We start from the raw sequence: 22,649 nt of genomic DNA on the forward strand, positions 1-22,649 counted from the left end.
CTAGTATGTGGAAGAATTAACTATTTTCTCACTGATAAAAGTCTCAGAAACAAAAAGAAATTCTAGTAAACTGCATCCAATAGCGCATCCCTAAGGTTTCTAAGACATCATTAGTTAATTAATATTTAATTGATAACCGGGAACAAGTAGCTAAATAATAATATATTCACGTACTCGATTGTCCCGGTGAGGATCACAGAAAATAGTTTTTCTAAACTACCGGTAGTCTCGTCTGTGATCCTGCCATTTTATAGTATTACAAAAAAGTGGAGTACGTTTCTTAAACGAAAGGCAAAAGGTTAAAAAGAGTCTTTTCTTAAGAGTTTGTTTAATTGAGCTTCAAAGGCACGTCTTTTTTGAATACTTTTAATGGGCCGAATAGTGAGTTTCAGTGATGTAGCCCGGTACACCCGCGTAGCCGAAGTTATGTTGGTTGAGCGGGAGATTTGTCCTCTAAACTTAAAAATTTGACCGGTTGCATGATGATTGGTAGGATGGATGTGTCGAATTGATGACAAATAATCGTACCGTGAAAACGGTAATTGTTTGTGGGTCAAAAAAAAAGGGCATGTATGAAATTTACAGAGCTGGTAAATATTCTTAGTGGGTCGAAAGGCAGAGATGTTTTCTGGCCGGAATTGGATTGAAGATTTGTTTAAAGGCCCAGGTATACTATAAATACGCTCCTAAACAATAGGGATTATTTCCTTGCTTGTCACGCTGTAGTAAACAGCTCCAGCCAAGCTCCGGTAAAAACGTGTTTTCTCAAACTTACAGGTCGATTATGTCGTGCCAAAGTGGATGCATGTGACTATGAATATCACAGCAGTGACTGTGTGTAATATTTATGACAATAAATTGTGTACGAGCTGAGATTTTGGCGGATAAAAGTAAAAAACATGAACCGGGGAAAGGGATGCGCGACTAATCTTGAATAATTACTACTGTCAATCAAAGTCACGTGACGTTGGACCGCTGAAACAGATGTGTCATAGGCTACGCAAGTGATTAACACCATGCATTAAAACAGCCACACCTCCAATTCACACTTGCCCGGGGCTATTAGAAAAGTCGAAGTCGAAATTTCGAGAATTTTTGTTTGTTTATTTTAGTCTTCGGCGGCCTTCCGTACTTACTAACGTTAATAATAATCAGGAAATTATAATTACACGGATGAAAAAATAATGATTAAATACCTATTTAATACACATTGACCAATTTGTGACTGGAAAGTGTCATATTTCTGATCGCCATTGAAATTTATAAAATTTGACAACGTGATGAGCTGCCGCTATCAGCTCCGTGTGGGTGTTGTCAACTGCTACTAAGAGTTCTAACTAGTTCTAAATTTTGTAAATCTTATGAAACTATTGCAGAAGAGTTGTATTTTGTTTGAAAAGTCTTATTTTAATTTGACTGGTGTTGTGAGATTAGTTTTTATGACCCTGGCACTGTTTGCCACACGGTATCTCTCGCCGACGGTTCAGTTGATAGCCGCTACAGGAGGTGAGCAGAGAAAGTGATTGCAGAACTTTGCAATTACCAGTAAGTTAGGTAGTACACGTGATATTAGTGATGCTTGTGTGCTTTTGACGAGGCAAGTGATACATGTACAGAGGGTCTTATTGAACACCGATTTATCATTTTCATAACAATTTATCGTTAAAGGTGAGTGTTATTTGTATTGATCTACATGGCGAGTCTTTAGACGTGGAATACCCTGGGCCTCCCTCGGTCATTTCCCGTTCCTGGGTGTTACGGGAGTACTGCTCCTGTACTATGACAGAAAGCTCATTCCCGGGGCTCATTTATTTACTAGTAAAAGACGAGATAAACATTTCAGTCAGGACTAACCGCCGATCGGGATATATATTCTGATCGGAATTTAATTGTGTCTCGATCGGGATATCACTAACGGGATACTATTCATGGCTTTTCACCGGTTTTGAAAATGAAAATGTACACGATACATACATACGAATAAAAACATACCGTTACAATGATCAAACCATTAATTTTATACTGCCCAGATATCTGGATGAGGTACCATGTTAACATGTACCACGTGACCTATATACAGTAGAGAGAAATAACGGCCAAGTGAATTTCAATGACTTACGGTATATTCAAATGATAATTGGCAGAATTAGATTTTAGCTGTAGTTATGCCTATGGTGGAGAAATTTACTTTTCAATAATAGGATTTTGTTTTCATTTTGGAACATTTTATTTTATTTTATTTTACTGTCTCAGTAGAACATATTAGAAATTCAATTGTCAATCATAAGCCATGGACTGAAAAAGAGGATACATTTAAGGTAGTGGGACTATTATTTGCATACTTGTTTTCATCTTCTAATTGTGACTAAATGACTACAAATAGACCCAGGAAAGTATATATTTTTAGAATCGCCAGACTTCAAGCTTTCGCATTGCCCCCTACTCAAACCACAACTCGTTGGTAAATAATCGATGAAATAGTTTGTCTGGACACATTCAAGTTCCTCTCACTGTCACCTTATAAAGCTGTGAAAATTTGGTGTTAATCCGATGACAATAAGTATACGTTATTTTTTGTTAAAGACCTTGTATTTTGAAAAACATAAACTCCTAGAAAACGTCCATGAAGTGACAGCAAAGATTTTCAAGCTTGTTTATTGGCACAATCAATTTGTTTTCCCATTAAGGTCTGTTTTAACATGTGTAGGGGCATCCAAATGTGTAAGGCTATTGGAGACCAAAAAATAAAGGAATGGGATAGCTATAATTCGATAAAATCGGCAGATGAAAACACCAAAATCAATGATTTTTTTCAGTGGCTGTGTGACCTTGTGTCTGACACATTCATATGCAAATGACTAATCTGTGAAACAAACAGGGGCGGAGACAAACCACTCAAATGTTTGGAAACACTCATTGTGTGTCAGATAGCTACTGATAACACATCCTAACATTGCTTTGTCTTGAGTTTATCTTTGAAACTTATAGGCACACAGATTAAACCTGTGTTGTTGATTTTGGAAAACACTACTGTTGCTGTCATGCTCCCCTTCAGAAAATCTACATTTTAACCAACTTACATGACATTCTATGTTATGTTGACTTTATCACATGAAAGTTTATAGTGCATTTCATCAATTAATAAATAAATGTGGAAATCGTAATTTTCAACACAAATAATAGTCTCGCTACCTTAAAATCAGAGAAATTTAAAATACATACATGTAGTCTGCTGCCTCAAAATAACATCATTCATCTTAAATACATAATAGTATACGTCATCGTGTTTCATCAACAGAAATATTGTTAACCATAATATTTACTAAATTTCTTTTGTTTATATTTTTTACTCCTGTGTGCGAAGCACAAAAAGGGAGTTTTTGCAGTTAGTGTGTCTGTCTGTCTGTCTGTCTGTCTGTCTGTCTGTCTGTCTGTCTGTCTGTCTGTCTGTCTGTGTGTATGTGTCAAGAACCATACATTGATTTTTGATGAAACTTGGCGCATAGATGCTCTGGGCCAATGCGCAGATTTGATTAGGTTTTAGTAAAAATCCATGCATATTAATTACCTAATTTGCATGATAATTAGCTGATTTTTAGCTGTTCCATGACTGAATAGCATAATTAGTTAATTTTCAGCTTTTCGCCTGATAACTCAAGTACTGATCATCATATTTCAATGAGACTTGCTACATAGATCTTCTAGGACTATGCAGAGACCTGATTAGTTTGAGGGTAAATAATTGTGGATATCAATTACCTAATTCACATAATTAGTTAATTTTTTCCATGAATGTTTCACTGATATATAAAAAACCACTAATTGGATTTTAATGAAACTTCAACTTATTTATCATCACATTTCAATGCACCTAGGACTATGCAGAGACCCAATTAGTTTTTGGTGAATATTTATGCTTATTATTCACCTAATTAAAATAATTAATTAACACTGATATCTCAATTACTGATCATCACTTTTGAATAAAATTTGGTACATAAATGCTCTAGAACAATAGACAGGCCCGATTAATTTTGGGTTGAAATTTGTTCATATTAATTCTCTAATAATAATTCATAGTTTTTTTGTTCTAATCACATTTCAATAAAACTTGGTACATAGATATTACATTACGCAGGCCTTATTAGTTTTACGCTCAAATCTGTTCATATCAGTTACCTGGTTTACATAATTAGTTTTCAGCTATTCCATCAATATCTCAAGTACAAGTAATTTTGAATTAATTTTTAATGTGTCTTCAATACTCTCAGCACACGGGAGTTCTTTCTAAGATTTCTTTGATTATAATCTTTTTTTTTCATTAACAAAAATCCTTCTTGATAGTTTATTAGAAACCGCGCCAAAACTGAAATTTCACTTGCTTGCATTTCAAAATATTATTTGAGATTTCATTTATGATGGCATTGCAAGACAGCGGTGCACTAAAGATACTAGGCTATACATCGCTTTGAGAATACCAACGAGAAGTTGTTGATGCATACACTTCTGGTCATAATGTTTTGTGAGTTTTGGTCTATCAACTGTCAACTTTTGACAGATCGACAAGCATCTTCACAATTCTGGGCAGCTTTGAAAAGTCTTTTACAGTTATCTGATTTGCTATATTATAATGTTCAAGAATTGCTGTCATGAGTCCTTGGCAATACAATATTTGTGATGTTTTTGTGCTAGCAATCGCTTGCTCCAAAATTCATGGACGCCATGCTCCACCTATCAAATTCTGTGATATGTGAATTGCAAGGGACACAAGCCCTTTTTTTTGCACTAACCCAGCTTTTGCCACCATTTACTAGTATACATCACAAGGTGCATGATGTCTAATATTTATTTTTCTTTCGTATTTCTAGTGAAAATTATCCATTCTATGTATGACATTTCTACTAGTATTACATTGTGCATCTCAAAGACTTTTTTCCCTGTTGATTTTGCTATGTCCATGAAAGCTTTCAGCAATCAATGTGTTATTGTGGGAATTGTTTCTAAGCTTTCTTTGATTTTATAATTGATCTACATGTATTTTCAGTTTTTGTATTTTTTAATGCTTCTCCAAAACCATTGTTGGTGTAGGTGACTCACTTTGAGTCTTTTCATTGTCTTCTTTCTTCCATACATTCAGATAGTGAAGAATCAGTATGTATCAACCGCAGACAAACCAGCAGCCTGCACTGATGGTACAACAACCTGTTGGGGTAGTGCAGCAGCCTGTGCCAGGAGTCCAACAGACCGGAGTGAGGATAGGATTTTCACATAAGACGATCACTGGTTTTGGTATCACTCTAATTTTATTGGGTACATTGGCTATTATATTTGGCAGTGTGTCCATAGGTATTGAGTGTATTCCTTTCTCATATGTTGGCACTGGTATTTGGACAGGAATGTTTGTAAGTTGACAGATTAAAGGGCGGTAGTCGTCGCGCCATGCATGCGCAAGATAAATGGGTCTTTATATAAACAAAGATGGCGACTTTGACTGTTGCGCAGATCAACAAGTACAAACTGAGATGTTACCTAACCTTAATTAGGTAGTTTTGGGTGATTGGAAGGTATCGAAGGAGTCACCTGGGGTAATCAGTGCAAGTCGCACCCAGGTTGTTTGAAGATTGGATGTTTATCAACACAAATGTGCAGCATGACGACCATCGCCCTTTTTGCTAATATTCATTTATGTTGTTAAGTTACAAAGGGACGTGAATGAAATCTGATTATCCAATTGTGATATACTGTAAAATACTTTATTTTCGCTTGGAATTAATTATTGCTATTTTTGATGAAGGAATGATTCAGTGAAAATAAAATCAAGCAAATATACATTTTTTCCTATATTTTACATTTAACTCGTCAAAAATCAGTGAAAATATAATCCTTACAAAACACCCAAAATGTCTTTTTGGCAGAACCATTTTGGGCTCAAATTTCTGTTCGTTTGTCTATACATGCTGGATTGAAATGAAACATAGCCACTACCGGGGGTGGGGTGGTATGGTATGTCATAAGCAACTTGTATGTTAATTAGGTAATTTGCATAATAATTAGTTTTAGAATGTTTTCCTTACTTTCTAACAGTATTAAAGCAAATTAGTTAGTGTAGGACGCAAACAAAAAGGCTAATGATCGGTCCCTTGTTGGATTATTGGGAGTTGTCAATGCGCTCTCCAAAAATATAAGAAACAAATGTCCGAACATAAACTTGACACTTTATTCCTTTCCACCACTGAGAAACGATTGACTGAAAGGTATACAGAGAAATAAAGCACATAAGTAAACAATACATTTCACGTAATCGATTGATATGCATAGTATACATGTACATTTTGTACAGTAATATTACTATCATCACAGTTAGCGACTACCTCACAAAAGGTAAAGATATCACAACACATCTTAGAAATACATGGAATTACACGCAGTAGATCGTAAAGCGTAAAGACTAGCGTGATCGGTAAACACGAGTCACATGTATACGAAGCAATGACCTCAAACAAACGTCGCAAAAGTCAGCAGTTCGTAACAAAGAAATCATATTTATGCTCACCGTAATATTAGACCCCAACAACCAACAACCTAAACTTCGCTTAGTGTAGTTCACTCGACTGCTGTAATTCATGCAAATGCGTCAAAACACCAGCAAGACATGATGCGATCTGCCATTTCTCTCTGCTTTTTCCCGGTGCTATAAATAGCCACCTTACCAAATCTCAACTACAGAGGGCGATGGACTGTACAATAGCAAATTAGTATAACGTTATTTGGCCATAACATCCCGGCCTCCTAATTGTGTAAATACTTGAAACAATTACAAATAAGAAAGAAGGACAAATAAATCAACATGAATACGATGAGTCCATCGCATGTAACAACATGTGTTGATGCCAAAAAAGGAACGCTGCGAGCAAAAACGGGTACATAGTGCACACAACGCAAACAACGCAAACAACACAAACAGCGCGCAAAACACACACAGCCAGGATAGCCCACACAGCAATCCGACCCACAGGCTCCCAGATCTCCAAACCGGATATCCTGAAACAGTCATCCTGGAAAGTCAGAAAGTCAAGTACCACCACAGACAACATCAGCTTCCAAAATTATGCACAACTTGTCAATAGGACGTTCAAGGACATTTGAGCTTGTTTTCACTTTGGCTACTCTGACCAAGTCATTGCGGTCCCTCATAACTTCAATAACTCTTCCCATCGGCCAGGAGTTCCTTGGTGATGAGTTGTCTACCACCAGAACTATATCATCTACTGCCAGGTTTCTCCGAGGTTTTAACCACTTCTGGCGCTCTTGAAGCATTGGTAGATACTCTCTTAACCACCGTTTCCAAAACATGTCTGCGAGATATTGGATCTGGCGCCACCTACGACGTACATAATTATCATGACTTTGGAACACTCCTGGTGGTAAACTCTGATTGGACTGAAGAAGTAGCAAATGATTTGGCGTAAGTGGTTCTAAGTCATTCGGGTCATCTGAAAGCTGTGTTATTGGCCGACTATTTATAATGTTTTCCACTTCACAGAACAGTGTAGCAAGACCCTCGTCATCCAAGTGAATGACTTGTTCTTTCAACAATCCAAAGAGAACCTTCCGCACCGTTCTGACTTGTCGCTCCCACACTCCACCGAAATGGGACCCAGCTGGAGGGTTAAACTCCCATCTAATATTGCTTTGTTGTAATGTTCCAGAGATTCTACTATGGTTCCACCTATTTATTTCATCACGTAACTCATGATTGGCTCCAACCAAATTTGTTCCATTATCCGACCGCACAATCTTGACCTGACCTCTTCGTGCCATGAATCTGCGCAATGCATTAATGCATGAGTCAGTAGTAAGCGAATGAGCCACTTCTAAGTGTATAGCTCTGGTAGCCAAGCACGTGAAAACAACACCGTATCTCTTGATAACACTCCGAGCACGTTTAACTAATATAGGTCCAAAATAATCCACACCACTACGTGTGAAAGGGGGTTCATCTGGTGTTAAACGGTCCACAGGCAAACTTGCCATCTTTTGCTCACCAGCTTTGGCTCGATATCTGCGGCATATAACACATTTCGAGATAATTCTCCGAATGATTGTATTTGCACAAAGGATCCAAAAGTGTTGCCTTAGCTTAGCTAACATCGAATTCCTTCCTAGGTGCCCAACAGTTTTGTGTACGTCTTGCAAAATTAGATTTGCTACAGGAGAATCCTTAGGTATAATAATTGGATGCTTCTCATCATCTGACAGTGCTGCACGATGCAGGCGTCCACCAACTCTGATAAGACCATCTTCCAGAATTGGATCAAGTTTATAGACACGGCTTGTCTGCTTAACAGTCATTCTAGTCTTACTATGAAGACCTTTGAGAAGTATATCCAACTCATCTTGGAAGTGACTTCTTTGTACATAAGTCACAATGCATCTTTCTGCCTCTTGTAGTGTGTCGATATCAAGAGATGCAGACTTGAGGTTTACTCTGGACCTCATTTTTCTCATCTTGTCATCAACAAGCTGCTCTTGTTTTTTAGGATCTACATCTGCAGAGATACTTTCTCGCACTTGTTTTCGCAGATTGGCCCAATGTTGTAAATTTCTCTTACCAGTTAAGATCCATCCAACTGTCCGCTTCAGTGACATCCAGCTTGAAAAACGAGAAATGAGACTACTCATGAAGCTAGATTGCTCATCTATCAGAACAACATTTGAGAGCTTTTTCACTTCAGGATCCTCATCATGAATCCTCTCTAAGACTACTTGATTCTCTGGCCATTCCGATTCTGGAGACCACAGAAAATCAGGACCAGTAACCCATCTCTTGCATTTTATGAAGTCAGTTATTATCAAACCCCTTGAAGCATCATCTGCTGGGTTTAATTTCGTATTTATGTACCTCCACTGAGACACTTCTGATCCCTCACGAATTGTAGACACACGGTTAGAGACAAACGTATGGAAGCGTGTAGTCTCATTAGTGATGTATCTCAGCACTGACATGCTATCTGTCCAAAAATAGGACTTGTCAATGTTGTAATCCAACTCTCTCTTCAGTTTGTCATTCATTCGTACTGAAAGCGTTGCTGCAGTCAGTTCCATGCGGGGTATCGTCACCTTTTTAAGGGGTGCAACCCTAGATTTTCCCAGAAGTATGGAGCAATGAATTTCTCCTCTCTTATTGACCAGACGCAGATACGATACCATCCCATATCCTTGTTCACTGGCATCACTGAAATTATGTACTTGACATGAAAGTACTTCGCCAAAATGTTTAGGTTTATAACACCTCGCAACTGAGAATGACTCCAATTTTGGCAAGCCAGACAGCCATTTATGCCACACCTGAAGACCAGCCCCTTCAATAGGCCTATCCCATCCACTGCCTTGCTGCCACAAGCTTTGTAAAAGTATTCTTGCTGGGAGTATAAATGGTGACACAAGGCCGAGAGGATCATAGATGGAACTGACGATGGACAATATTCCCCTCCTAGTGGTTGGTCGGTCTTGCACAATAATTTTGAAGCCAAGCATGTCTGGTTCAACCAACCAAAACACCCCTAAAGCACGCTCAACAGGAAGATCATCATAGTCGAGGTTAAGTTGCTTAACTTCCTTAGAACGCTCTTCAGTCTGAATCGATTCTAAGACAACGCGACTGTTACTCATCCATTTTGTTAGGTTAAACCCACCTCGTTGACACAGATCTCTCAGGTCATGTACCAAACTTATAGCCTTAGTTTCAGATTCTACAGACTTTAAACAGTCATCAACAGAGAAGTTTCTGAGGACTGTATTCACGACATCTGCACCAAAGAAGTTTTTGTTGTCTTCAGCGGTTCTTTGAAGTGCAGTATTTGCACAGCTGGGGGAAGATACCGCCCCAAACAAATGAACTGTCATGGCATATACTTCCGGTTGTCTGTCTAAGTCACCATTAGGCCACCACAAAAACCGCAGACAGTCACAGTCACCTTTTGGGATCCATACCTGATGAAACATTGCTTCGATGTCAGCCATCAAAGCGACAGGCTCTTGTCTGAAGCGTAGCAACACACCAAGTAAGTTGTTTGTTAAATCTGGCCCTTGTAACAGATGATCATTCAATGCTGTTCCCTGGAACCTGGCTGCACAGTCAAAAACAACACGTATCTTCCCTGGTTTTCGTGGGTGGTAAACACCGTGATGAGGAACATACCAAACTTTACCATCACTTCTACCAAGTTTATCTTCATGAACTTTCACTGCATATCCTTTACTAATAATACTTTCCATGAAGGCTGTGTAATCCATGTAGAATTCAGGATACTTTCTCAACTTCTTCTCAATACCTTTAAGTCGTTTGGTAGCATATTCTTTGTTGTTTGGCAGCTTCACATCATCATCTCGAAACGGTAAACTTATCTGATAATGTCCATTAACATGACTGATGGATTCATTCACTTTCATTGTGAACATCTTGTCTTCCTGGGAGGGCTCCCTCTTGTCGTCAACTGCACGCTCAGGAAAATCAAAATTGATAGAGCTTCTTACCATAAGGTCCAACTGCTTCAGCTCTTCTGATTCCTGTACAGCAATAATATCAGCTCTGTTAACTGTGTAGCTACCTTGCTCTCTGTTATCTTCACCGCGAACTACATTCCACAAAGTCCACCCAAGACGAGTTCTGGAGGCATGAGGACTACCTTGTGGGCCGGTGACTATTTCCAGAGGCGTGTATGCATCTGGTATCGCATTCCCAATCAACAAACCCACATCAGCGTTAATCTGGGGGACATGAACTCCCTGAAGATGGGACCAATGAGAAATATCATCCTGGGTTGGAATGTAATGTCGAGACACTGGCATCTTATCCTTTGTGTAAACCTTTGGAAGATCAATAGCATTTTTACATTGGAGATCACACACTTCAAGACCATGAACAATATAGGTGTTCATGACATGTGGTACTCCCATAGTGTCAAGTGTAATCTTCACTTTTCTTCCGCTCAAACCAAGTTTCCTTACTAAACTTTCAGTACAGAAATTGATGCTGCTCCCAGGGTCGAGAAATGCGTAAGTTTCAATTGCCCGGCTACTATGCTTAACTCGTATTTTCACAGGAACAATTGTCATGGTACATTCACCATCTCCGGCCCCCATATAACACTGTTCCTTTGAAGCCATACTTGCCCAGGCACTCACAGGTCCAGGCTCAACCTTTGAGTTACCACCATTTCGTCTATCACCATTCTGAGATTTATCTTTTTCTTTAATATGTAAAAGTGTGGGATGCAGTCTTTTGCAATGTACACACGTCTCTTTAAACCGACAGTACTTCTTCTGGTGACCTATTTTGAGACATCCAAAGCAGAGTCCCTTGGACTTCAGGAAACTGATTCTGTCATCATGTGATTGTGCTGCCAACAGGCGACAGGCTTCCATAGCATGACTTGTACCATCACAATATATACATGGCTTGTCTTGAGGCTTCCTTGCTTGCTGAACATCAGTAGCACTCTTCTCATTCTCTTTATAACAAGAAGTTTCCTTTGGGTCTTGTTTCTGAGTATTTTGTGGTGCATCTGTAACCGTAGCAAAACTTGCCTTAGATGCTCTAGATTGTTGTCGTCTTTGGTTGCCGTCCTTGTTTTTGCCCTCTTCATGGTCAGTCCTGAGTGCATCTTTGCCATATATAGGGTCATTTACCTTTTTGGCTTCTTTCTTAATGAACTTTACAAGGACTCCAAACTCAACAATATCACCCCTTTCTTTAATGCCTTGCACAACACCTCTCCACTTCTCCTGCAGACTGGATGGTAACTTCTTAACTAGACTTGCCATGTTTTGGGGAAATTGTATTATTTTCACTGCATCAATACTTTGAACAGCATATTCGCATTCTTGTAGAAAAATGGAAAACGCATCCAATGCCTTCACATCATGAGCCTTTATGCTTGGCCAGCGTAAAGCTTCTTCCACATATGAGTTGGCAATCACCTCATTATCACCATACCTTTCTTCCAGTTCCCTGCGGGCAGCTGGATATCCCTGTTCTGGACTCAGATTACCATACCCAGTTACAATCTTATTTGCTTCTCCCACTGTGTATAATTCTAAATAATTCATCAGCTCCTCTGCGTTACTTGTGTTAGCTACAACTCTGGAAGTGAACTGACGCATAAACTTTCTATATTGCATAGGGTTACCACTAAATTTGTTGATGTCGGATTGGGGTTTCTTTAATTCCCGCACAACTGCCAAAATGACTTCATCAGATGATTTGTGATTAGAGACAAGGGAACCGGAATCAGAATCACTCCGAAGACCACCCACGCGGCGCATGTCATGCACACTGCCCGCAAAGCCAGGGCCGCAATTATTGTGCACACTATCACCCCGCGCATAATGCATAGAATTCGCGCTGCGCTCATCAACACGCCTGTCACATGAAATGAACTCACCTCTATCCAGTGCTGGTGCCTTCACAACCGGTCGTGACTCATCATGTTTCCAATCTTTGGCAGGCTGTTCATCAATGCAAATATTATCTTGACATCTTGAATCATATTGTTCTTGTTTTATCACTTGATGTCTGTATGGTATATAGTCTCTACTCTGCTGATCATATCCACTTAATTCAAATTTATCGAGAACTTTGGTCTTTGCCTCTGCGATGGCCATCTCTGTTTCCAAGGCTAATTTTTCCTCTCGCAACTTTAAAGCTATTTTTGCTTCCTCTTGTTGAATTCTTTCAATCTCCAGTTTCTTGCGCTGGTCTAATGCAGCAACCCTAGCCAACAGTTCTGCTTTACGCTGTTCTTCCTTCAATCTAGCAGCAGATAGTGAACTGGATCGAGAAGAGGCTACACTACTTTGATATCTTCCTAATCTATTTCGTGTATAAGTACCAACACTGGAAACGCTGTCTTCTGGACTTATTCTGTGTGTCTTCCTTGATTGAGAATCTTGTTTACTAATCCAGTCACTCACTTTACGGTTAAAGCCTTGAAACGCCCTGTCATGCTTTTCAAACCAACTTGACTGAAATTCCCACTGCTCTTGGCCGGACAGGTATTTGACATATGCATCATGGGTATCCAGAAATTCTTCATATACTTCCATCCATGCTGTATATTTTTTTCTCACAACGTTTACATCTGTGGGTGTTTCCATTTGACCCAGTATTTGGTCTGTCATGGCATGCAGCTGCGTGCACAGTGACTTCAGTTTCTTTCTATTAATTTCCATTGCATATTCAAAACCTTTATCAGTGGGTATTTTTATCCGGGTACTGCGACGGACATCTGAATGATCACTACTCACGTGACTTCCCTTTCTGGCGGACCCTTGTGCACCAAGTGTTTCTTTGATGAAACTACGCATACTCAAATTTGGGTCAGTATATCGATGATCCATGTTCAAGACAACAACTTGCCTATTACGTCAATAGAATGTAGGACGCAAACAAAAAGGCTAATGATCGGTCCCTTGTTGGATTATTGGGAGTTGTCAATGCGCTCTCCAAAAATATAAGAAACAAATGTCCGAACATAAACTTGACACTTTATTCCTTTCCACCACTGAGAAACGATTGACTGAAAGGTATACAGAGAAATAAAGCACATAAGTAAACAATACATTTCACGTAATCGATTGATATGCATAGTATACATGTACATTTTGTACAGTAATATTACTATCATCACAGTTAGCGACTACCTCACAAAAGGTAAAGATATCACAACACATCTTAGAAATACATGGAATTACACGCAGTAGATCGTAAAGCGTAAAGACTAGCGTGATCGGTAAACACGAGTCACATGTATACGAAGCAATGACCTCAAACAAACGTCGCAAAAGTCAGCAGTTCGTAACAAAGAAATCATATTTATGCTCACCGTAATATTAGACCCCAACAACCAACAACCTAAACTTCGCTTAGTGTAGTTCACTCGACTGCTGTAATTCATGCAAATGCGTCAAAACACCAGCAAGACATGATGCGATCTGCCATTTCTCTCTGCTTTTTCCCGGTGCTATAAATAGCCACCTTACCAAATCTCAACTACAGAGGGCGATGGACTGTACAATAGCAAATTAGTATAACGTTATTTGGCCATAACAGTTAGTCTTTGGAAAAACTGACTAAGTGTAAATCTCATACTGTTTTTTAAAGAGTAATACATGCGTTTTGTATAAGTGGATATGAAGATAATCTTTCATTTATGTTTATGCGATCACAGCACACAGCAATCCATTTCAATATGTGATGCCACAAAACTATTCAATTGCCGCTTTAAAAGAAGAGTGTTTGTGTCTCATAATTTGCAAATCACCATGGTTATGACTGTCATGTATTCTTTATGATATCAATCCATGGTAGTAGACATGGATTAATAAAAATGTATAATATTTTACTTTCATATTTTTCTCTGCATTCTCAAATATTTACAGATAATAGTAACTGGAATACTAGGATGTGTGTCTGGTTGTAAGAAGAATAAATGTACGGTGAGTTGACAATTAATTCATATATGAGAAAAGAATTGTAATTTGAATTGTTGGTTATGTTAAAGGTACAACTACCATTAAAACAGATCATTGCATTAATTGGTTTGTTCTGTCCGTCTATCTGTTAAAAGTTTGTTGATGTTTCTAGTGATATGTATACTGTAATAAATGCAACAGTTACAGTCGTTTCAAGATATCAGCCTTGCTGATAGCCGAATAACACCGAGGAGTTCAGTGAATTCATTTTCAGTGATTAAATTATCAGTAACTTGAGGTGTCATCAAGTAACCAAATCGTAAACAGAATTCATTGTTGGACGATCAAAGATGTACTGTATTAGAAAAGAAATGTTCAATGTTTTTTCCATTAACCTTTTCACCAGCAGTTTCCTCTTTTCTTCACAAATTCACAAAATAGTCCCTTTCACAGTCTGCACTTTCCTTCATAAGATATATTGGAACAAAAATAGCCACATTTTTGGAGAAAAACTGAAAATTGACTCAAATTTTGTCAGGTTAATTCATGTAGTGTTGATGACTTAATTTTTTGTGAGCATTCTTGTCATCAAGAAAATGACTAGACTGTTTTATTTTCATAGTAGGGACAAACAAAGACAACTTGTGTGTTATAACTAGGCACATCAATTTGAATTGCGTTTAGATGACCTTTGACTGACTGGCAGATTTGCAAGCATTCCTCGGTCGATTTCATTGAAACTTTGAATGAATGACACTCATGTTTTATTTTGTGATTTGTTTCAAAATGTCGAACTGTTTTATATGTACCGGTAGATTATACAATTGTGCATGATATGAGAAGGAGGTGTCACTTTGAACGAGATAATATGCCATTTGAAGTTACACCATATTTTTAACATTGATTATACCGGTACATTTATGCAATTCTGGTTGTGTTATCTAATAAGAGACCTTGGGATTAATACAGTATATGTTATAATCGTACAAAAAAAATGATTACCAGGTACACACAAGTTAATAATTAACCAGCAAATTCTTGGAGTCAGATAATCACCATTCTGATAAACACACATGTTTTCATCGTATAGTATAAATCATTTTTCTCTTCAAACTATTTTCATATATGGTGAGTAATTTCCCTTTCAAATTCTGCTGACATATATTGTTGCATTATTTTTTAACTTTCAAGTAGTTTTACGAGAAACAATTAATGGGTAGATAAACTAGTAATTTTTATAAATACATGTAATTATTGATAGCCTCATTGTTCTTCTATAACACTATTGTTTATACCCATTCTGAAGAAATCTGAAAATACAGGACTTCACTTCTGTGCATCCTATATCTCTGACATGTCTGGATAGATCACATTCAAATGTCACATGACCATCATACATCATATCTCTTTTCTATCATTCGATTCAAAACATGGTCTATGCCCTGAATACATGGATTTTGTTCAAATATTATGGAACTTTGATTTTACATCACTTTGTCTGTGATTTACCCTATAGTAATCACATTTCGGGTACAGCTTCAGTTTTACGATACTGTAAAATACTTTATTAGTCACCGTTCAGACAAAGTCCGAAAACGAGGACTTATAATTCGGTCTCCGTCCGTGCGTCTGTGCATCCGTCCGGAGTCATATCTCCGATTCTGTTCATTCTTTGCATGTGCCTAGTACTTTATCTGGGACATATGCACATGCAGTGGTTTAGCGATTCGATTCAAAATGGCCGACTGCTTTGTCAGTTTTCATTCAAATTTGGTACATAGATTATACATGTTAGGATACATGTCCATGACGATTTATTTCACAATTGGATCAAAGATGGCCGACTGGCAGCCATCTTGTTTTTTGAAAATGTTGTATTTCGGACATGCTTTGTCAGTTTTCATTCAAATTTAGTACATCGATCATACATGTCAGGATACATGTCCCAGACCATCTGTGAGTTCCTGAGTCTGTCCGTCCATCCGTCCGTTCGTGCGTCAGTCTGTCAATAGTAATATTTCAGAATCCTGTGGACCGATTCCATTCATTCTTTGCATGTGCCTAGTACCTTATGTGGGACATATGTACATGCAGTGGTTTAGCGATTCGATTCAAAATGGCCGACTGGCAGCCATCTTGTTTTTTGAAAATGTGGTATTTTGGACATACTTTGTCAGTTGTCATTCAAACTTGGTACATAGATTATACATGTTAGGTTACATGTCCAGTACAATTTATTTCGCAATTGGATCAAAGATGGTCGACTGGCAGGCATCTTGTTTTGTTTTTTTATGCGGTATCTTGGAAGTGCTCTGTCAGTTTTCATTCAAATTTGGCACATACATGTACTTTATACATGTTAGGATGCATGTCCATAACAATTTGCTTCAAAATCTGGTCAAGGATGGCCGATTGACAGCAATCTGACTTTTTGGCCTTGCTACTATATTTCCACAATTTATGTACCATTTTCATTCGTATTTGGCACATACATCATACATATCAGTGTGTTTCATAATCAGATCAAAGATGGCCAAATAACGGCTGATTTTATTTTTGGCCATATTACTACTACACGGAACACGTGTTTTGATGTAAATAAACAATCTGTTGTATACGCCACTTGTTTTTTGTAATTTGATTCAATATGATTGCCCAGTGTCCAATTCTTGTGTAAAAGCACTAAATCATAATTTTTTACAAATCCATCTCCTATTAATGGTTTCAATCTAATCTCAATGACTTCATCAGCATCAAATTGATATGTCAGATCACAAAATTTGGGACGGGGACTGTGTCATTAACAATGACTTGTTTTAGCTGGAATTAATTTTCACTGAAAAGATTTTTTGGGTGTTATGGAAGGAATTTGTTTTCACTGATTTTTGATAAGTTAATTGGATGTAAAATATAGGAAAAAAGGTATATTCACTGGATTTTATTTTCACTGAATCATTCCTGCAGTGAAAATAGCGAAAATTAATCCCAAGTGAAAATAAAGTATTTCACAATAGTTTTAATTATTATATGTACATAACTTAGGCCAAAAAAAAAAAAAACAAAAAATTCTCGCTCTAGGGAAAATTGAAAAATGATGCGCTGATGCACAGTTTAATTTTTTTATTGTATTGATTATTTAAAACCACAAGAAGAAAATATAAGTTTTACATTTATCACATAATGCTTTCAAAATACATCTTTTAAAAGTCGATCGGAACAACAGCATATCCTCTAAAACAGAAAAATGTTATCCATTCTACCATATGCAGCACACATTAACCTGCAAAATTGAAAAAAAAAATGTGAGAGGCACAGGTTTCAAGCTGACATGCAGAAAAGAAGTAAAAAAAATTTCTTGCACTCGCCGACTTGTAAATGCAAAAAAATTGCTAAAAAAAATTATTTTTATCTTCTTCTTTTTTTTCACCTGCCGCATAACAAACCCAAGTTGCATTTTCGTTGGAGAATCATGATCAAAGTACCGAAGTCTCGTGCAGATGAGAAAAAGGTTATACATGGAATAAATTTTATTTCATTTCTTCTCTCCGATCAATGATCTCACTTGCAATTCTTTGAGAATCACACAAATCTAATGGAAAAAAAGAATTAATTTTTTTTTTTCGCCCTCTTCAAAACAATTGCCTTATAAAAACTCGAGAAACAAAAAATAAAAAAGTCTGGCCTTACCTAGCAATCATGGGCAAGCTGTTCAATAGTTTAACTATGTTTAATGAAATAATAGTTTTCAAACAGATTTGAATAAAAAAAATATTTCTTAATAGATACAAATAAAAACTTATGAAAAAAACAAGTCATGTGTTTTTTCGCTCTTATTTAATAGGTTGAATACTCATAAACAACCTCAACATGGTTCTTCATTCATGAAATACATTTTAAATTATTCTTGTAACATCAATTACTTTATTTTTGTAGATCATTGCTAATATGGTGTTATCAATCATAGCCGCTGTATTGGCCATCGCCACATTGCTGCCATTGTCGGCTGTTGGTATCGCTAGTGAAGATGAATGTGGTTACATGTATCAGTACACATCGTATGACTATATATGGACTTGTGCTTATAGTCACTATGTAGGTATAGAAATAATAAAAATAATTTTCAACTTGCAGGTTTCACTCCATTGTGCAAAGCACACAATGGAAGTTTTGGTAGTTACTTTGTCTGTGTGTGTGTGTGTGTGTGTGTGTGTGTACTTGTATCTGTTCCATTGATATTTAAAAAAACAACAATTATTGGGATAATGTGCAGACCTGATAAGTTTTTGTTGCAATGATGCATATTAATGGTCTAATTTTGCATATTAATTAGCTTTTCAAAGACCTTTACAATATATTGTTTACAATACGTTTTCATGTAGTGCATATCAAATAGCAGACCAATGTTCTTGTTTAAAAAGACTAATTTTAAATATGCCTTCAATAATCTCAACACACAGGAGTTCTTTGTCTTTATTGACCCCCCCCCCCCCCAGATTGAAATGCACTGGTAGCTGTTTTAATGGATTAACCTTCTCACCAACATTTCCCTCGTTTCATCACAAATTTGTCCTGGGACAAAAATAACCAATTTTTTTAAGTAAAAACTGAAAATTGACTCGATTCCAAAATTAGGGTTCATTTCCAGAAATATGAAGAATATTAGAAAAAAGTACAGACAGATTTGGGCGAGAAAATCTGGTGGTGAAAAGCTTGGACCAATCAGATGTTCTTGTTGGGATCTGTTCTTACTCCTATAGATAATACTGCCACTGATTTATGAAGTGTTAAATTAACCCAAACAGCTTCCAGATTAACTCAGACTATTGTTTATTTTTAAATTTTAGAGGAGCTGTGTTGCCCTGTATAGTATGAATTTGATTATATCGATTGTTGTTGCCATCATTACTATCATCAGTGCATGTTTATGTGGTCGTGCTGTTTGCTGTATTCAAGGACCACAAAGAGCAGTAAGTAATAATCAGTAAATAAATTTTGAAATGTCATATGGGTAATTATGGGATGTCACGTGGGTAATTATGGGATGTCACATGGGTAATTATGGGATGTCACGTGGGTAATTATGGGATGTCATATAGGTAATTATGGGATGTCACGTGGGTAATTATGGGATGTCACGTGGGTAATTATGGGATGTCACGTGGGTAATTATGGGATGTCACGTGGGTAATTATGGGATGTCACGTGGGTAATTGTGAGATGTCACGTGGGTAATTGTGAGATGTCACGTGGGTAATTATGAGATGTCATATGGGTAATTATGGAATGTCACGTCGTGTCATGAGATGTCACATGGGTAATTATGAAATGTCATGTGGGTGTTCATAAGATGTCATATGGGTAATTATGAGATGTCATGTGTGAAATGTCAAAATAGGGACAAATTCATTTATTGAGCAATCTTTTTGTAGATGTATTATACAGCTCCTGGGAATACACCCCAACAAGTACCTATGGTGAGCATGGCAACACCACAGGGAACTCAATTGGTTTATATGATGCCAGCTACGGGAATGCAAGGTATGGTGTATTTTAACTTCTCACATTTTAGCTCCTCTGTCATCAGAGTGGAACTGTTCATATAGGTGAGTGTCTGTCAGCTTGTCGTCCGTCTGTCAACAATTACATTTTCATCTTCTACAATAAGCGCAATTGCTTTGATACTTGGGTAACAATATCTTTCAGTGAATATTTTAGTGAAAATTGTTGGTAAAAAATGTTGTTTTTGACTTTTTCATAAAAATTACCAGTTTAATTGCTTTGATACTTGGTACAAAAAATGTATGTTGTGTCCTTGGGTTGACCTCTATGAGATTTTTAACAAGATAATAATAATTGTAATTGCCATGGCAACAACCAAATAAACTACTATGGATGTGATATGACATGAATATTGTCGGAATACTATAAATAACCATAGTCAATAGTTAATATCTCATTGTACATGACTTTGTACATGTCTTGACTTTGTTTTGAAGGAGACACTTTATTATTATACTACATGCACATCCCACAAAAATGAAGTTACGGATTGTGTACAAAAGTGCTATGATTGGTTGGCTAGAAACAACCTGATTATTCAATAAATGGCAAATGTGATTGAAGTGTGAGAAACTAGCCAAATCTGAAATGGACAACATGCTCTGCTGTTCTGTCACTAATTTTTTGAGCCAAAAACACAACCCTTTAAGGACGGTGGTGCACATGTGCAAACATTGATTTTCCCACAATCCAATGTGTCTTCTAATGGAAATCACAAGTATGAGGTTTGACCTGGGCGCGACTTGCACTAATTATCACCAGTGACTCCTTCGATACTTTTCAATCACCTGAAAATACCTAATTAAAGCTTGTTAATGTCTCAGTTTGTACTCGTTGATTTGCGCTACAGTCAAAGTCGCCGTCTTTGTTTATATGAGACCCATATAATCTCACACATGCGTGGCGCGATGACTACCACCCTTTAAAAACAGTGGTTGTTGTTTCATGAACTAATTATTCTATAATATGTCAAATTTTAACTCACGGCATTGATAATTGTTCATTGCATATTTACAGGTGTCCAACAACCTATGGTAGCATCCGGCTATAATCAACAGCCCGTCATGATGATGATGGTACAGCCAACTTATCAAAATCAACCGCAGCAGCAGCAGCAGCACCAACAACAACAACAGCAACAGCCATCTGCGCCAGGAGTAGATCCAGCACCTCCATATAGCAGTATTGACAACCAGGTCAATGGCTGACAATGGCGTTTTGATCACCAAAGTTAGTCTACTGTGGTTGACAATAAAATACCTTGGTGATATAGCCTTGACTGTCCATATAAACAAAATGTATTTGTAGCAGGAAAATAACAAAAAAAACATCATTCAGTACAGTTTATTGTGTAAGCTTTGGCTTCACTTCAGGGTCAGCTTCACTTCAGCATCGCTGTCACACGCAACGTAATATTACCGTAATTGGTATAGTACAGGTGTGATGGTTCAAATACCAAAATGGCAACAGTAACAGAAAGACTTCCCTGGCGACGATGATAAAATACGAACACGGAGCCAACAGATGAGGTTTCAACTGGTACTGGTATTATTATACTCTGCAAACATCAAGTACAATAACGCGGTAAAACTCCACTACTCCATTGACTAGATGACACTATCTATAAATAGACCATTACATCAGCATACATAATGAGTCTGGAACTTACTACTAATTTCTAGAATGTTCCATTACCTTCTATTGCGCCTCCTACAGTGTTCTATTACCTATTCAACCAGTTTCTAAAAAAAATCCAGAATATTCCACCCAGACACCGTACGGTTCTAGAACATTCTCAGTGACACGGAAGTGGTAAATAAGTCGTATGCGACAATCGCATCATTAAGGCATTGACCGGGTCACCGGGGTTGCCTGGGCTCATGGTCAGGGGTTGCCTTGATCATCATTCTTTGAACCAAGTCATCAATAGTTTCTGCGTAAAAACAAAAAAAGGCACTGCAAACTGTAGATAGCATCGTAAATTCAATCCTTCTTGTTTTGAGGAACCAATAATTTATCAGCGAAGTATCAGTGATTGTGATTCAAAATTGCTTTTAGAAGAACCAGGGAAATTACTAATGTAACAAGTGGAAATACTCACATTTTGAAAATTTTTACTGTATTGCCGTTTAATAATAAATTAATACACTACTATCAAACTTACATTGCCAAGCTTCTACTTCCTGTAATCTATGTAATTATTGAGTAATTTGTATGCAGTTAGACAGTTTGCATTTACTTACAGGTACAAGGTCGCCATAGAGGGCGATTGGTATTGGAGAAACATTTATTTTTTCTGTTGTAATCGATTTGTTCTTTAAAAATTTGGTAAACCTAGTGCTTAATATTTCATTGTAATTTTCAACTTTATAAGGTTTGCAATTCATTATTTTGAAGCAAGGTCATTGACCGGGTCACCGGGGTTGCCTGGGCTCATGGTCGAGGGTTACCTTTATCATCAGTCTGAACCTTGGTAGCACACTGGGTGCATGTGATCTTGGTTAATGTCAGTCTCTTCTCAGTGGGTGCACCAAAACTGTGCCATCCAGTTTGAATCATGAATAATCAATTATAGGTAAGATAGTAACTTGCTTTTCCAGCCTATTTCTCTAACG

General features: G+C 37.4%; 1 protein-coding gene and 2 long non-coding RNA genes across 4 annotated transcripts; 1 reads left to right on the forward strand and 2 right to left on the reverse strand.

The window, feature by feature from the left end:
* The first annotated feature begins 1,569 nt into the window (after positions 1–1,569).
* On the forward strand, positions 1,570–22,197 carry LOC100374271 (uncharacterized). 2 transcript variants are annotated; one of them, XM_085502396.1, is made up of 8 exons: positions 1,570–1,668; positions 5,138–5,402; positions 14,443–14,499; positions 17,924–17,983; positions 18,409–18,567; positions 19,320–19,442; positions 19,905–20,013; positions 21,052–22,197. In XM_085502396.1, the coding sequence occupies exons 2-8, from the start codon at positions 5,154–5,156 to the stop codon at positions 21,240–21,242; spliced, it is 948 nt and encodes a 315-aa protein (XP_085358522.1). In that variant the 5' UTR covers positions 1,570–1,668; positions 5,138–5,153; the 3' UTR covers positions 21,243–22,197. The 2 variants fall into 2 exon arrangements, with proteins under 2 accessions (XP_085358522.1, XP_002734638.3); XM_002734592.4 differs by lacking the exon at positions 17,924–17,983.
* Positions 6,196–7,528, reverse strand: LOC146739466 (uncharacterized). Its single transcript, XR_014930188.1, has 2 exons — positions 6,554–7,528; positions 6,196–6,247 (listed from the first exon to the last, which is right to left on the reverse strand). It is a non-coding gene; the product is annotated as an uncharacterized LOC146739466 (long non-coding RNA).
* On the reverse strand, positions 13,529–14,103 carry LOC144351878 (uncharacterized). Its single transcript, XR_013420471.2, has 2 exons — positions 13,887–14,103; positions 13,529–13,580 (listed from the first exon to the last, which is right to left on the reverse strand). It is a non-coding gene; the product is annotated as an uncharacterized LOC144351878 (long non-coding RNA).
* Positions 22,198–22,649: the final 452 nt, after the last annotated feature.

The sequence above is a fragment of the Saccoglossus kowalevskii genome, chromosome 8 (genome assembly GCF_978046115.1).
Source record: "Saccoglossus kowalevskii chromosome 8, keSacKowa6.1, whole genome shotgun sequence".
Taxonomy (NCBI): domain Eukaryota; kingdom Metazoa; phylum Hemichordata; class Enteropneusta; family Harrimaniidae; genus Saccoglossus; species Saccoglossus kowalevskii.

Excerpts from the sequence above, each read along its gene's own strand:
- LOC100374271 (XM_085502396.1), top strand. The coding sequence starts at position 5,154 with ATGTATCAACCGCAGACAAACCAGCAGCCTGCACTGATGGTACAACAA. Across the intron at positions 14,500-17,923 it reads GTAAGAAGAATAAATGTACG|TTGCATTTTCGTTGGAGAAT; the intron begins GTGAGTTGACAA and ends AACAAACCCAAG. Across the intron at positions 19,443-19,904 it reads TTCAAGGACCACAAAGAGCA|ATGTATTATACAGCTCCTGG; the intron begins GTAAGTAATAAT and ends ATCTTTTTGTAG.